This window comes from Ctenopharyngodon idella, chromosome 6, assembly GCF_019924925.1.
Source record: "Ctenopharyngodon idella isolate HZGC_01 chromosome 6, HZGC01, whole genome shotgun sequence".
Taxonomy (NCBI): domain Eukaryota; kingdom Metazoa; phylum Chordata; class Actinopteri; order Cypriniformes; family Xenocyprididae; genus Ctenopharyngodon; species Ctenopharyngodon idella.
Genome location: NC_067225.1, coordinates 22,108,345 through 22,125,421, shown reverse-complemented (window position 1 = coordinate 22,125,421; position 17,077 = coordinate 22,108,345). Strand labels below are relative to the sequence as shown.

Here is a 17,077-nt window from a genome sequence, read left to right as displayed (position 1 = left end):
TCTTTTATTATGTTGAAAATTAAATTCATTTTTGGATAGTGTTAGAAACAGTACAATACATATATGTTTTATTTTGTTCAATACAAAACACATATATGCTGTAAGCTACTGGAGAATGAACAAAATGGAAAGTTCCCAGGAGCATCAAGTACCTCGATTAATTCTTGTGACATCTTTAATATTGCCACTTATTTTATCTTCCGACTCTATCTATGATGAAATGCAATATCATTTACGACTTTCAAGACAATCTGACTTATCGCATTCATTCCTTCCTTCCTTCACCATAGGCCTCTCAGCTATTGGCTAAGGTATATCCTCTCCATCATGTACTGCAGTGAGAACAATCAGATAGGCTCCTACATGGAGGAAACGCGAACCTGCTCCTGTCATTATGAGCACCCGTCCTGCCAGGGTGTTATCCCGTGCTCCGTGGGTGACGGTCCTCACTGCGCCTCCTGCTCCTATGAGAATCGCTCTCGCTGTGCCAGCTGCAATCCTGGCTACATGCTAAGCCAAGGGACCTGTAGGAATACCATACCGGATTCTACAGACAACTACATCGGTTTTGAGACCGACCTCCAGGACCTGGAGCTGCGCTATCTGCTGCAAAAGAAGGACGGACGGATCAGTATTCACGCCATGTTCATAAGCAATGACGTCAGACTCAACAACTGGTTTGATCCCAGCTGGAGGAAGAGGATGTTGTTGACATTGAAGAGCAACAAATTCAAGTCTAACCACGTTCACATGCTCCTAGGGATCTCCCTGCAGATATGCCTTACTAAAAACAGCACCCTTGAACCCGTGCTGTCCGTGTACATCAACCCATTTGGAGGGAGTCATTCTGAGAGCTGGATCATGCCCATTGACCAGAACAGTTACCCTGACTGGGAAAGGACCAAGTTAGACATCCCACTTGACTGTTATAACTGGACCCTGACTCTAGGTAACAAGTGGAAGACCTTTTTTGAGACAGTACACATTTACCTGAGGAGCCGTGTCAAAACAGCATCAGCTCAGGGTAACGGCAGTGCCCATTTTGAGCCATTGGAATACATGGATTCGTCCCGTAACCTGGGCTACATGAAAATCAACAGTATGCAGGTGTTCGGATACAGTATGCACTTTGATCCAGATGCCATCCAGGACTTGATCCTGCAGCTGGACTACCCATACACGCAGGGCTCGCAGGACTCGGCCTTGCTCCAGCTGCTGGAGATCCGAGACCGGGTCAACCGACTCTCTCCACCGGGCCAGCAACCTCTGGACCTGTTCGCCTGCTTATTACGCCACCGTCTCAAACTTTCTACCACTGATGTGGTCCGAATCCAGACTGCTCTTCAGGCCTTCAGTGCCAAGCAGCCCAACTCAATGGAGTATGAAACTACTAAACTATGTAGCTAATAAGGCACTGCAAGGTAGCAGTATATTTGTAGCTATTTCTGTAACTGTAGTTAAATAGCCTGGTATACTTTGGACAGCTGCTGAGATACAGTGTTGATGGTGATGCCACAGTTCTGGTGTTTGTCTGAACCACTGATGTAATGGGTCACTTCAGAAGAATGGCCAAATCTTTGCCTTTTCTTTTCTTAACTGCAATGATGATTTACAATAACTCTGCGTGAATAGTGTGACAACCTCATTTCAGTTTCATGGCACACTGCAGAATTTAGCATCAGCCCCAGTCCTAATAAACAATGTGTGCAGTAGGACTTATCCGGAAACAGTATTTTTATTTTTTTTATTTTTTTTTAAGACTTCTCTTCAAGGAAAGTAGAGGCTATAAACACATGGTGAGCCAAACCTTGTTAGTGTAATCAGGTGTTCCCGCTGTGTCTGGGCAAAATTCTGACTTACTTTCAGTTTTTCTTCCTTTTTTATGCTGTCTGTCAACACTGTAACTCTCAAAATATAAATATCCTAATCAACAATAGATGGTTTTGTTGATGCTTAATACTTTTTTTTACAGTATTTGTTTGAATATGAATGTAGGAGGAAATCTGGTTAAAAATAAAATCACACACCATAAGCAAAGTACTTATTATATATGCTGTTTCATGTACATTTATTTTTATAAAATCAATTATTTGTGACAAGTTACAAAGGTAATGTCCATAAAATGTATAGAACATGAATTTGTTAATACTCTAAATAAAAGTCATTTTTATGTGCCGTCTGTAAATATCTCTAATTGCTTGAATTGCACATAACTTGTGTAGTTTTATTTAGAGGCTTCATTTATTGTCTGAAGTTATAGTGAAAAAATACAGTACATCTTATCAGGTGAACCTATCCATGCTCTTTATGCTTTTTAAAAAGCTGGCAGGCAAGTCTCTCTGAAAAATGATTCCTTGAGAGAGCCAATTCATCTACGAGAAAAGCTTTGACAACTTGCATGTCAGACAGAACAAACAAACAAACAAAAAAACATTAAAAAAAAAAAAAAAAAAGCCCACGTAGGAGCAGTTTCGACACCTGGGCCTCATTTATAAAATGTTCCGAAGAAACAGTCCTTCATTTGATCCAAGATCCTTTCTCAAATGTGTGTATGCATGATTTAGAGAAAATGAACATACGCACACAAATCGTGGATTTTAGCCACGTTCTCAAATCATGTATTATTCTTATTGCTGCTTAGATTTCCAAATACCTGCAGTACTCCGACTCTGCCACAAGGTGAAGTGCGTACGCCTGCTTAGAACCTGATGTGGCGGTAAGCACTTCTTTATAAAGATTTTTATAAATCTGAACGTTTACATGGATTTTAGTGGCCTCATTTATAAAACGTGCGTACGCACAGATTTGATGTTAGAGTGTGCGTACAGACGTTTTATAAATGAGGCCACTGATGACTATCTCCTCAACTTTTTTCATAGAATCACCTTGAGACAAAGTAAGCCACATCATTAGGGAACAAATAATGATACTGCCACAAAAGAGAAAAGTTAGACAACTTTTTTCACTCTAATAGATAAACCAAAAGTTAAATGAGTTATTGATTGGTCAGCTGTGATATATCTGAAGAAACGAACCAGCAAAAATATACATTTAAAGAGGTAACAGAAGGGGCCAGGCTAATGAGCATTATAGGAAGCAATTACGAGAGACAGTTCTCAGATATGATGAACAGATATTGATGACCAACAACTGGGACATAAAGTATAGCACATCAGACACATCTGGAGAGACTTTGTTTTCTGCATAGATACAGTAGTTCTAAAAGAGAATGACTTCCACCCTGCCGAATACTTATATGTACATTTACACTAAACAAATGCATGTCAGCTGAGAGATCATCAAACCCCGTTATATTAGATGTTTCTCTTGCCATTCGAAAGTCTGTTAGATTGTTATATACTGTATATATTGTCTGATTTCCTGGAAATGAATTGATTTTTCATAAATGCTACTTCCAGCATCCATACTGAAGTGTACCACAATAATTGAGTCTCATATTAAAAAGGTGTGTGGTTTGAGTGAAGGCTGGCATCACCAGTTCTTTATGGCTTGCTTTTAATAATTTCAATGGGAATCCAATCAATGGCATTCTTGATTGCTTAGTATGACGTTCATAAAAAGCAGTGACTCCCAATTCTGTAATTTAATTGGTTCTTAAAGGATTAGTTCACCCGCAGATGACAATTCTGTCACCAATTTAATCACTGTCTTTGCAAACCTGTATTGCTTTCTTTCATCATGTAGCACAAAAGAAGGAAGTTTGAATAATGTTCTGGTGCAATTACAGTGAATGGGAACTAAAGCTCAATGATCCGATCACAAGGGTTAACAGCCCACCTGGGTGGAAGGTTATCCATGAATAACTACTTAAATTTTGGTCTGTTCTTCACACAAAATTATAGTTGGAAGACTTGGAAAAAAATTAAGTTTGTGAGTCGAGTCATAGACCACTTTTATGATTTATGATATGATTCTTTTTTTGTCATTTTGGAGCTTGACTACTCAAGTTCTCATTCACTTTCATTAAATTTCAAAGACTAGCCAGGACATTCTTTGAATTCACCTTTTGTGTTACACAAAGGAAAGTCATACTGGTTTGGAATGACATGAGGGTTAATAAAGCCGGAATTTTTATTTTGCAGTGAACTGTCCCTTTAAATTCTTCTCCCTTATGTGTACTTTATACAACAAACTGTAATTGTTATTTCAACTATTTGCAGCTTTCATTAGAGCTATTTATATGAGCACATTTAAAAAGGGGTCAGAAGAAAAGGTCAGTCTTCCTACATCACTTCTAAAGCAAATTGGTGTAAAATTCACAGTTACAAAGTAAGAAAAGCTGCCCTCACAATGGCACAATGATCATCGCGTCCAATTAAGATTTATGCACATACAGCTGCTATTAAGGAAACTAAATTCAGTCTGATAAAAGGTTTTATGTTTTATAGCAGTGCAGATATACAGTACTGTGCAAAAGTCTTAAGCATGTTAGTATTTTCACCCCCCCAAAAAATGGATTTAAGCCAGTTATTTACAGTATCTCAGTGAGTACACCCCTCACATTTTTGCAAATATTTTATTATATCTTTTCATGTGACAACACTGAAGAAATGACACTTTGCTACAATGTAAAGTAGTAAGTGTACAGCTTGTATAACAGTGTAAATTTGCTGTCCCCTCAAAATAACTCAACACACAGCCATTAATGTCTAAACCACTGGCCACAAAAGTGAGTACACCCCTAAATGAAAATGTCTAAATTGGGCCCAATTAGCCATTTTCTCTCCCCGGTGTCATGTGACTCGTTAGTGTTACAAGGTCTCAGGTGTGAGCAGGTGTGTTAAATTTGGTGTTATAGCTTTCACTCTCATACTGGTCACTGGAAGTTCAACATGGCACCTCATGGCAAAGAACTCTCTGAGGATACATAAAGATGGCGTAGGCTATAAGAAGATTGCCAAGACCCTGAAACTGAGCTGCAGCACGGTGGCCAAGACCATACAGCAGTTTAACAGGACAGCTTCCACTCAGAACAGACCTCGCTATGGTCGACCAAAGAAGTTGAGTGCATGTGTTCAGCGTCATATCCAGAGGTTGTGTTTGGGAAATAGATGTATGAGTGCTGCCAGCATTGCTGCAGAGGTTGAAGGGGTGGGGGGTCAGCCTGTCAGTGCTCAGACCATACGCCGCACATTGCATCAAATTGGTCTGCATGGCTGTCATCCCAGAAAGAAGCCTCTTCTAAAGATGATGCACAAGAAGTGGTGGGAGTGTCATGGTCTGGGGCTGCATGCGTGCTGCCGGCACTGTGGAGCTACAGTTCATTGAGGGAACCATGAATGCCAACATGTACTGTGACATACTGAAGCAGAGCATGATCCCCTCCCTTCGGGGACTGGGCCGCAGGAAACACGCCTCTAAGACGACCACTGCCTTGCTAAAGAAGCTGAGGGTAAAAGTGATGGACTGGCCAAGCATGTCTCCAGACCTAAACCCTATTGAGCATCTGTGGGGCATCCTCAAACGGAAGGTGGAGGAGCGCAAGGTCTCTAACATCCACCAGGTCCGTGATGTCGTCATGGAGTGGAAGAGGACTCCAGTGGCAACCTGTAAAGCTCTGGTGAACTCCATGCCCAAGAGGGTTAAGGCAGTGCTGGAAAATAATGGTGGCCACACAAAATATTGACACTTTGGGCCTAATTTGGACATTTTCACTTAGGGGTGTACTCACTTTTGTGGCCAGCAGTTTAGACATTAATGGCTGTGTGTTGAGTTATTTTGAGGGGACAGCAAATTTACACTGTTATACAAGCTGTACACTCACTACTTTACATTGTAGCAAAGTGTCACTTCTTCAGTGTTTTCACATGAAAAGATATAATAAAATATTTAAAAAAATATGAGGGATGTACTCACTTCTGTGAGATACTGTATGTATTTTGTTGTAGTGTGTCAGTAGGAAATATCAGTTTACATTTCCAAACATTGATTTTTCCATTAATTGTAATAATCCAGTGAGATTTTTATATGCACAGGAGTCTGGCAACAGCCGGTATGCTCACACATACACACACATTCATATATATATATATATATATATATACACACACACACACACATAAAACATTATATATGTTAAAAAATATAAAAACTTTTATCATAGTGAATTTAGATTTCATTTATGTGTGGTCTCATCAGATTATATACCAGTTTTATATACCATTTATTTACCAATATTATAGCATTTATATACCAATATTATATAGCAAAAATACCTTTTCGGAAGCATAATTGTTTTAAAAGAAAACACAAATACAACAACTCTACATTATACCATTCCTATCACAGGCCACAAACATCCACCATCCGTGAACTGTCTATACTGTTTGTTTTTACTCCTTCTATTGAAAACTCAATGTTCCCCAGAAGAGCAATTTTTGCAACCTCATTCAGTGTTCTTCATAGTTCATCACACAAGCACAATCAAGAAAAACTCCCAAAGTGACACCATCTCCTTACTGAGCCCCAGTCTATCCAAAAGGAATATGTGCTCCAATATAAATGTAATGGTTGCACTAAAAGATAATATGAAAGTGCAAAAGCGTAGGAAAGTTTTTTTTTTAGGTGAAGGTGACACTGTAACACAAAAAATAAAATCTCTAAGAAAATCGTTTCCTCTGTAACTTTATCTTATCTAGCACAAGGTGCCCTAGCAGTGCGTGGCCGTTTCTAACGAGAATAACCCCCCCTTAACTTGAAATGGTCTAAAGTGCATCCATTTTATATGAGCTAGAGTTCGCTGGCTGCACATGGCAGGTAATTGACATTTGTGTGAGCCGCATATTTGTAGTGCAAATGTTTAGGGGCATAAATTATATTTATGCACATTACATTATGCTGCCTGAGGGGGTAAGTGAAACTAATTTAGTGGCAATAAAACTAAATTAATGGACTACAAGCATCTGAGCACATAAAGAAGTAATTCTGTTTGAAAGTTACATTAACATCAAGAGTATGTAATTGTGGAAAGGGCCTCATAAAAAGTAATGATTTTACATGCCAAAAATAAATGCATGTCTCGCTGGAATTATCCAAGTTTCAATCAAAGCTCATCAGCTCCATTTGGATCAAGAAAGACATGGATCTGGCCCAGTGCTGAAACTGTTTCAGCATATTTAATGAACTGGAAGCAGGGCATTCAGATGTAGCTAATGGTGGCGATATAGGCTCTGGAGAAAATTGCTCAGGCATGTAGAAAGTCAAGAGTTTTCACATTGATCTACAGCCCTCCAATATATACATATCAATAAACACTTTCTGACAATTAGGTTCTGTACTGTATGTAATTAATCTAAATGAGTTAAAACAAAAGTTTGCCAAGTATACTCTGTTTAACACGCTGAAGTTTCAGAGCCTTGTAAATGTGCTGATCATTGTGACAGAGTCATAATAACGGGACTATATGGGGGGTTTATTTACATTTGGTCACTTTGTACATTTTTATTGATCTGGTAGCTCTCTGATAATGAAAAGATCCTCCAAGACACTTTGCACAAGAATAAGAGGTGGTTTGAAATGCAAACAAGATGTGACTGGCTGCATACATAGTTTACTCCACCCTATGTCAGAAGACCAAGTTCGGGAACTTAAAGGGTTAGTTCACCCAAAAATTAAAATTCTGTCATAAATTACTCACCCTCATGTCACCCGTAAGACCTTCGTTCATCTTTGAAACACAAATGAAGATATTTTTGATGAAATCTGAAAGGTGTATGACTCGCTCATAGACAGCAATGTAATCACCACTTTCAAGGTCCAGAAAGACATCGTTAAAACAATCGACATGACTGCAGTGGTTCAACCTTAATGTTACAAAGCGACAAGAACACTTATTGTGCGCAAAAACAAAACAGAACGCCAACTCATTATTGGCCGGCTCCTGCGTCAGCATCACACACATGCGTCGTACTGCTCACGTGATCAGCTTTGGCCAATACTGAGCCGGCATTCGGACAAAAACACAGAAGCCTTCACTGTGCTTACTGCGTCAACTGCGTGAGGATAATGAGAGGAAAGAGAAGAGATTGTTAATTAAAGTCATTATTTTTGTTTTGTTTTTGCGCACAAAAAGTATTCTCGGCAAGTTATATACCTCTCAGATTTCATCAAAAATATCTTAATTTGTGTTCCGAAGATGAGCAAAGGTCTTGCGGGTGTGGAACGTCATGGGGGTGAGTAATTAATAACAGAATTTTCACTTTTGGGTGAACTAACTCTTTAACAATCCAAATGTGAATGAGCAATAATGACACACATGATTGAAGACAAAAGAAAAACGAAATGTTTCCAAGAAAATTATCATAAAGAGCATCATCATGTAAATCAACCCATGTCTAAATATAGCACAGCAATATTTGATTGGATTCATGTTCTGCAGACACATTTACTGTATGTGACCAGATGTGAATTGAATGTTCATACTGAATTGGACAGCAATCTCTACTGTTTTTGATGTTCCAGATGCTCATGTCAGGAATCTCCCTATGAAATCTCAAGGTAGAAAACCTGATTTTTTAAAATTAAAAAGTGTTCATTTTTTGCCTATCTTTTAAGGCCATCGGTCTAAAAGAGCTACAGAAGTAATTAGTGCTACTTTCACTTTTCCTGTCAGGTTTCTGTACAATGTGCTCCAGTGTGCAGAGAAGGCAATTAAACAGGACAATTCGCATTAACTTTTTAAGAGCGCAAGGATTTATGCACAGACCTTATTTGTAATCAGTCGCTTCCATGAGACATATTTAACTTTGAGGCTTTAAGGTTTATGTGTACTGCAATAATAAAGCTTATATATAGTGTATCACATTCTTAATAATTCGGAAATGTACCAGTATCTAATTCATTTCAGGGCCACAGTCTGCACTTCGCAGTCTTTTTTAGATGCCAGTTTTATGGATGTCCTTCAGAGCCAAGAAAATTTTAATTTGAGTGGGGGAAAAAGGAGTTTGATGTACTTTATAATTTGCTTTAAAGCTACACATCATTGCACTAAGTTTGTCAAAACCTCATATTCATAATGCATATACAGTTTAGCTGCACATCAGTTAAGCTGTACGTACCGCCTGCGATAATTGCAGTGATTTTACGCACAATCGTCCCACAGAGACACCCCGATGCTATGCAGACACATCCTTGAAAATACAGAAAATTGCCTTTTTCCCTCCCTAGAGAATGTGTCAGACGAAATCAACAGGGTGGAAAAATAATTGTTTGTATTGCATGTCATCGTTTCTCCATACAGTAAACAAAATGAAAGGGAATTCTAAGGATGAACGGTGAATGTTATTGACACAAACCGTTCTCCAGTCTTTTGTCCCCATCTTATTCCGATCATCGACGAGAGTGACATTGTACGCTGATTGGCACATTGCACTGAGAGGAAAGTCTGCGCCGTTTCCAGCGAAAATGAAGGCGCGTGGCTTGTCACTGTGCTCCCCTGCAGTTAGTGCATGTAGGAGTGCTCTCCTGGGCATTTTCTCATTTATGATTGCTTTTCACTCTTGGCACTTCCTGGACTCCCAATCCCCTTCTTTCGCTCTCATATATATGTAGTTTGACTGGCGGGCAGTTCCTCATTATTTGCATTCTGATACCTGCCAGCACTAATGAGAGAAGGGACCGGTGCTGTCGTGACAGAGCTGGTGGATTAATGCCCGCGCAACAGCGAGGGAAGTCGGGGAATAGTTCATTATGGCACATATACGACATTTTAACACTATGATGCTTTTTCTAATAATATGGCATAATAACAAACACCTGAGACCACGGAGACCCCACCTGAGGGACCGTTCTGCCTGTGGGGACCACATTGTCACATTGTGCATTTAAAAGCATGTTCCCTTTCTGGTGCTTTATTAATAGAAAGGGAAGTGTGTTTGTGGCATCTTTTACTGGAGGGTAATAGATTTGTGGCTCTAGAGTTGAAAAATGTTTTAGGTGGAATAGCTCGCTTTTTTCTTGCCATTCAGCTTAGAATGCAGGCGTATTGATTTTGCAATGCAAACACGTGGGTTAGTTATGAGGACCTATTTGAACTGCATTGATCATCGTCGGCTAGCACTATTATTTGGACCAACATTGGACTGCAGGGAGAAGTTATATTTTATCACTATTGAGTTTCTACCTAAATAAAAGAAGAATGGGGAAAAAGCAGTCAGCAAAAATCTCCCTGTAAATAGAAACGTTTGCTAATTTAGTTATAATGTAAAATGACTCAAAGAGGTAAGATGGCAAGAAACTTTTAAAGAATGTATAGATGACTTTTGATATCATTCTTATTCATATTTATATATTATTTAAAGCGTCATTAATGTAAAATACTATAAATGAAAATTATGTCATCATTCACTCGCCCTCAAGTTGTTCCAAACCTGTATACATTTCTTTGTTCTGCTGAACACGAAGGAAGATATTTTGAAGGAAGTTTGTTACCAGGCCGCTTTGGGGCACCATTGACTTCCATAGTAGGAAAAAAAAATACTATGGAAGTCAAAGGTGCCCCAGAATTGTTCAGTTTCCCACATTCTTCAAAATATATTCCTTTGTGTTCAACAGATCAAAGAAATTTATACAGGTTTGGAACATCCTGAGGGTTAGTAAATGTTAGTAAATTTTAATTTTTGGGTGAACTCTCCCTTTAAGGTAATGTAATCTGACTACTTTTTGATTACTTTTACATTACTTTTGACTAAACTCATTTATCAAATTGATTTGAATAGGATAATCTTGTACCATATTGATATAAAAAATACAAAGAAAAAGAAAATATATTCCATTCTTTATCAACAACATGAAGTGTATTAAATATTACATTAAGTCAAGGTTTCCCCAAACTTGAGTTTGTAATGGAACCTCCAGGGGTTTGTGAGTATAATGAAAAGCTATTTAATTAAACCATACAAATTTAACATTTAGAATAAATAATTTTAAAATAAAAAGCAATCAAAATAAAACATTAAAAAGATAAAAAATATATATTTAATGTAAATCCAGTGATCAACTGCTGTGTGGGTCCGCCGTGGGCTTCAGTGATATTCACACGACTAGTGGCTGGTTATTTGCAATTCCACGAACCTGGAAGACCTTCTGAACATATATAAGTAATAGACTTTTTTAGAAAGAAAATAAAAAGATTTAAAAAAAAAGTAGTGGGGAGAATTATGAATAATTTAATGCCATTGTGGGAATAACATGTAATCATGTAATCAATAAAAAAGTAACTGTAGTCTGATCACAAGTATTTAAAATGTAATATAATTTAATTACAAGTACTTAATTTTTGTGATCTGATACATAATCCAGATTACATGTAATCAGTTACTACCCAGCTCTGTATAGAAATATATACATTCTTAATTGTGAATATTTGAATTGAAGATATGTCATAATACAAACCGAATATATTATATATATATATATAAAGGACAACACTACTAAACTAAACTAAAACAAAAAAAACCCTCGGTTAGTTATGAGGACTTGTTGGACTTGCATTGATCATCGTCAGCTAACACTATTTTTTGGACCAACACTGGACTGCGAGGAGAAGTAATATTTTATCACTACTGAGTCTCTACCTAAAAAAAAAGAGAGAAAAAAAAAGAAAGAATCTGGAAAAAAAGCAGTCAGCAAAAATCCCTCGACGCTACAAAATGACTTGTGTATTTGGGGATAAAATATACAGCTGTTCTTCGGAAATATTTATTAAACGTCAAATTGATGGTGTCAACGGTGCCAGCCTACAGCCTCCCAATGCCACTGGTGCTGACGACGCACAGCTATCCCTCAAAAAGGACCCTGTGGTTCTGCACGAAGACAAATTATCCTTTCATTTGAAACGGAGTGTTTCCTTAAATACCTGCTGTGCTAACGAGGCCCTCATGTTGTGTTTGAGTCTCACTCGTCGCTCTATTAGCGTCCGGGGCCCGAGCGCAGGGCTGATCTCACTGAGTGATTAACTAAACCTCGGGGCTGACAGGCCTGTGAGCCTCTACGGAGGGAGAAGCTGGACTAATGTGGGGCTCTGTTTAACAAGCATGGTGCAGATAGGAAAGATAGGAATGAGGGGACGGAGGTGGGAGGGTGTGATGATGTGATGGCTGCTCCACTACACGGGAGAGACTGCCGGGCTGACAGTAGTCAGGCAAGCCCCCTAATGAGCGGCTCCTGTCGAATGCCTGAAAGCCTGAGGAATGCAATAACGCACTAAAGGTTTGAATATTTCTATAACTAGCTCTAAAAGCAAATGGCAGAACATGTCAACACTCTTCACAATCACATTGCTAAAAGGGAACTGCCTTCTGTCACACATCATAATCAATTAGATGAACATAACAGTGGAGTGTGCTGGACTTTAATCCAGTGTTTGTTTACACGCTTATACACAACACCATTTATCAGTAGGCTATTATATTTAGAATGTTTAATATTCACATTCAGTTTATGTTAAAAAAAATTGAATTCAAAGTTTTATTAATTTATGATTTTAGACATTTTTACATAAAATACATTACAGTAAAAAGCATACTTAATGTAAAAGTATTTTTTTCTTCATCTGTGCTTTTTTTTGTGATTTTTTTCATTCATTGAGAAAAAAAAAATGATCAAAAGCAGGTAAGAAGAAGTAAGAAGGTAAATATATATTTATAAAACGCTTAGTTCCTGTCCTTGATTCTGATTGGTCAATAGCTGTGTTTTATTCACGATAAAACACGGCTATGACTGCTTCACCTAATGGTTCTGTGTATCACTACACAACACCCTTAGCAACCACTCTTAGCAATGTAAACTGTATGGTCTCAATTGATATTGTTCATTGAAGCTTACTGTTTTATGTAGAAGGGTATTGAGTTTATTACCTGCATTCAGATTTAGCATTTTCCTTTAGGTCAGTCCTATGTTCATAATAAAAAATGTTTAAATGTCCGATGTATTATCCTGTCCTTTTAACAGTTAAGGGGTTTTCCTGTGACTGACAGCACTAGTCAAAGCATTTGTCAGTTGCGCCTTGTTCCGTGTTCACAACAATTCAGTCTTTTCAATGTAAAAGTCTTCGCTACTGAATGACACACTCATAAAGACAGTCTTTGCCACCATCTAATGGCATAATAATCTAACTTCTGTTGCTGTTCACGGTCAGGGACTATGTTTTCCGGCGGAAGGAAGGCTTTCAGTAAGAGTTTACTTAATGAAAGTTGCATTGTTATATATTTTTGGTTTTAATATTTGTATTGTGTGGTAACCGTTTTATAAAAGCAATTAGGTACTGGAGGCTAGTGCTGTATCGTGAATAAGGTCACGGCTGAAGGGGTTGCAGCCGTGACTTATTCATGATACAGCACAGCCTCTCGTACCTTATTGCTTACATATACATATAGTGAGTGGGATATATTAGGCAGCAAATTTTGTCCACAAAGTTGATGCGTTAGAAGCAGGAAAAAATGATTTGAGCGAGTTTGACAAGGGCAGAATTGTGATGGCTAGACGACTGGGTCAGAGCATCTCCAAAACTGCAGCTCTTGTGGGGTGTTATCTATCAAAAGTGGTCCAAGGAAGGAACAGTGGTGCACCGGTGACAGGGTCATGGGCGGCCAAGGCTCACTGATGCACGTGGGGAACGAAGGCTGGCCTGTGTGGTCCAATCCAACAGACGAGCTACTGTAGCTCAAATTGCTCAAGAAGTTAATGCTGGTTCTGACAGAAAGGTGTCAGAATACACAGTGCATCGCAGTTTGTTGCATATGGGGCTGCATAGCCGCAGACCAATCAGGGAGCCTATGCTGACCCCGTTCACCACCGAAAGCACGAACAATGGGAACGTGAGCATCAGAACTGGACCATGGAGCAATGGAAGAAGGTGGCCTGGTCTGATGAATCACGTTTTCTTTTACATCACGTGGATGCCCGGGTGCGTGTGTTTCACTTACCTGGGGAACACATGGCACCAGGATGCACTATGCAGAAGCCAAGCCGGCAGAGACAGTGTGATGCTTTGTGCAATGTTCTGCTGGGAAACCTTGGGTCCTGCCATCCATGTGGATGTTACTTTGACATGTACCACCTACCTAAGCATTGTTGCAGACCATGTACACCCTTTCACGGAAACGGTATGCCCTGGTGGCTGTGGACTCTTTCAGCAGGAGAATGTTAACACAATATTAGGAAGGTGGTCATAATGTTATGCCTGATCAGTGTGTGTGTGTATTTTATATATATATATATATATATATATATATATATATATATATATATATTCATTTATTTATATATATTTAAGACACCAAAATAAAGGAATATTCCTACCTTCTTGTAAAAGGGTGAGTTATCATCTTTCTTTCTGAAGATGGTGGAAGGAGACAGAAAGAAAGATTGGATCTCAACAATAGCATCACATAGCGTGATTATAGTTATTATAGTGGAAGTAAACTGACAGCTATGCTGATGTCCTGGAGGTATTGCAAATGGCTGAATGTGATATGTATAGTTGACAGTCTCTCCTGAGGATATCAAATTGTTTGAAAACAGCTTAATTAGCAGCTAGATCCGTTTATCGTTACAGAAGAAAGCTCTCTGGAGTTTATTTCCTCACACAGGTTTCAAAGCATCATGGTCAGGAGAGAAAATGAGTGACACTTTAAATAAAATTTCATTTAGAACACTAAACATAGCGCCTAAATAAAAACAATTACAACCTGCAAAGTGTAAAAGTCACCAGTGTTTACTTTAACTTTCAATGACAAAACCTCATTTGTATCAGTTTCAAGAAAGCGGGAATAAGGCCAAGGTAGGTTCAGTCTGTTCCTCATTATCTCTCAGAAATGTATAAAAATGGCGAAGAAACATATCAGATGATAAAACCTGTGGCCGAGACCAGGTTCCATCAGTCAGCTTTGCACCGCAGTTTCTTTGTGTGCTCAAGTCAGCATTTTATCAGCCTATTAAAACTACTCGGAGTTGTCACTGCAGAAAGCACCAAGTGCCCATTCCTCCTTTTCTGTGTGACATGCTCAGGAGCTTGCTGCGTATTTTGTTTGTAGGTATGAGGCTATGTCAGGATACTGTAAAAATACGGGGGTCTGTGCTCATAAACATGCCCAAAATCCTCATTATCTGTTGCTAAATTCTGAATTAATAATCTATAAGGGATACCATCTCTGACACTACTGTGAAAGAGAGTAGCACAAGATAGATATCCTTTTTTTTTTTTTTTTCTGTCTAAGTTCAGGTTTAGGACTACACTTTTTATTTCTAACACATCAATTAGCCAAATTATATTAGTTTTCCCAAGAACGTTTTGAGTGTCAAAACATTTGGAATATTTAAACAAATCAAACCATTTTTGCATACAAAATTAACTATGCTAAAAAAAAAAATAACCAAAGATTTATGTGATAATTGTAGAGATTTTCAAGCTACTACTTTGAGACTTGCTTTTGGTGTAAATACAAAAAAAAAAAAAAAAAAAAAAGTCTAGGTCTCTGCTTACTCCTTACTCTAAAATAAAAATGTGCAAATGAAGAAAACTCATATCTGTCATATTGCACTCTAAAAAACACTGGGTTAAAGGGCTGGGTAAATATAGGACAGAACACATTTTGGGTTAATTTATCCAGCAAATTAGGTTGTTTATTTAACCCAGCATAATGGGTTGTTTCATTTTTACTATAATACTAGCTTCTTTTTTTTTTTTCTTTTTTTTTACTTAATACATGAATGAATGTTTACGGATTAACTTCCTCTAAACTTTTTTTAAATACTCCACACAACCACTGGTTTGCATGATAATTTTCAACCTTATTTTATAGTATAGCATATTTTATATCGTTTTTAATACATATTGCCTTTTTAAGCTACATTTAAGCTCGTTTAACAAATATTAGATGTAAAAATTCAAGTGTAATCAACCAGTCTCTGTTTTCCTATTTACCGTAACAGCGCTGGATCTCCTGCCAGAGATGGCTCGCGTTCAGCGGGGGAACTGCTAACTTCAGACCGCCACCCCGCGTTTCACTCGTAACCGAAAAATGCTGCGACTGACTCCATAACCTGCCCATAAATAATCAGTGTACAATTCTGAGAACATATTTTAACATCGTAAGTATTTATATTCTGTATCTTTTTTAATAAAATCATACAATTTTATGCAAGGCATCAGGCGTTTCCATCACAGGAAAAGACCGACGCGACACTCGTTTAGGTGACTCACATCGCGCCCCTGTATGTTGCTTTGCATAAAATTAAACGCTATACAGAACAATAACAAATTTTTAGATAAAGTAAAACGTACACAAACCTGTATTTTACCGAAGACATGCAACATTTTAACGGAGCTGCACTGCTCTCTCCTGAAGAGGTCGCAAAAAGCCCGCGATAAATAACTCAACCTCTGGGTTACGTCTGACCCAGGATCTGGGTAAAACATTTATTTATTTATTTTTTTATTGCAAACAATTTTTATGTTCTTAAAAAAAAAAGCTATTTTGAAATGCATCTTTCTCATATAACAGTCATTGTTAACTTTTTTCTCTTCTCTTCCATGTGTTCAGATGACACTGGACATATTGTTGATACATTCTTAATGTATGCAAAGTTGTATTTCATTAATATCATCAACTACCCAAACACTGGGTTATTACGTCTGACCCAGGAGCTGGGTAACACAAAAACTACCTAAACACTGGAAAAATAACCTCCCAAAAAATAACCCAAGATTTTTTAGTGTGCCATGACTTAAAATCTGCCATCACTGTACCAATTTTCTGTTTGTTTTAAATGAGACATTATTACAAGATTTACAAGTAGATCTACAATTTGCATTCAATTGCTTTTCTCTTTCTTTTTTTATTTTATTTGTTTACAATGTCAGGTTTTTTTCAGGATGTCGCTACATCTTACAATCATAATTTGCTTTCACACTGACATCTCTCCAATTAAACAGAACAAAATAGACTTCTGCAGAAAAAAAAAAAAAAAAAAAACTTTTAGACTCTTTAAAAGTGGCCAGTAGGGATTAAAATATTGCAACCTGCCACTTTCTTTTGTCAAAACTTTCTGTACCTTG

At 37.9% G+C, this 17,077-nt stretch overlaps 1 protein-coding gene across 2 annotated transcripts in view; it reads left to right on the top strand.

The window, feature by feature from the left end:
- The window catches only part of brinp3a.1 (bone morphogenetic protein/retinoic acid inducible neural-specific 3a, tandem duplicate 1), a 35,583-nt gene extending 33,404 nt beyond the window's left edge, over nucleotides 1–2,179 (top strand). For both annotated transcript variants that reach the window (XM_051897382.1, XM_051897381.1), the window contains exon 8: nucleotides 291–2,179. In XM_051897382.1, coding sequence (XP_051753342.1) covers nucleotides 291–1,407 — 1,117 coding nt within the window. In that variant the 3' untranslated portion in view covers nucleotides 1,408–2,179. The remainder of the gene's footprint in view (nucleotides 1–290) is intronic.
- The last annotated feature ends 14,898 nt before the right edge of the window (nucleotides 2,180–17,077 follow it).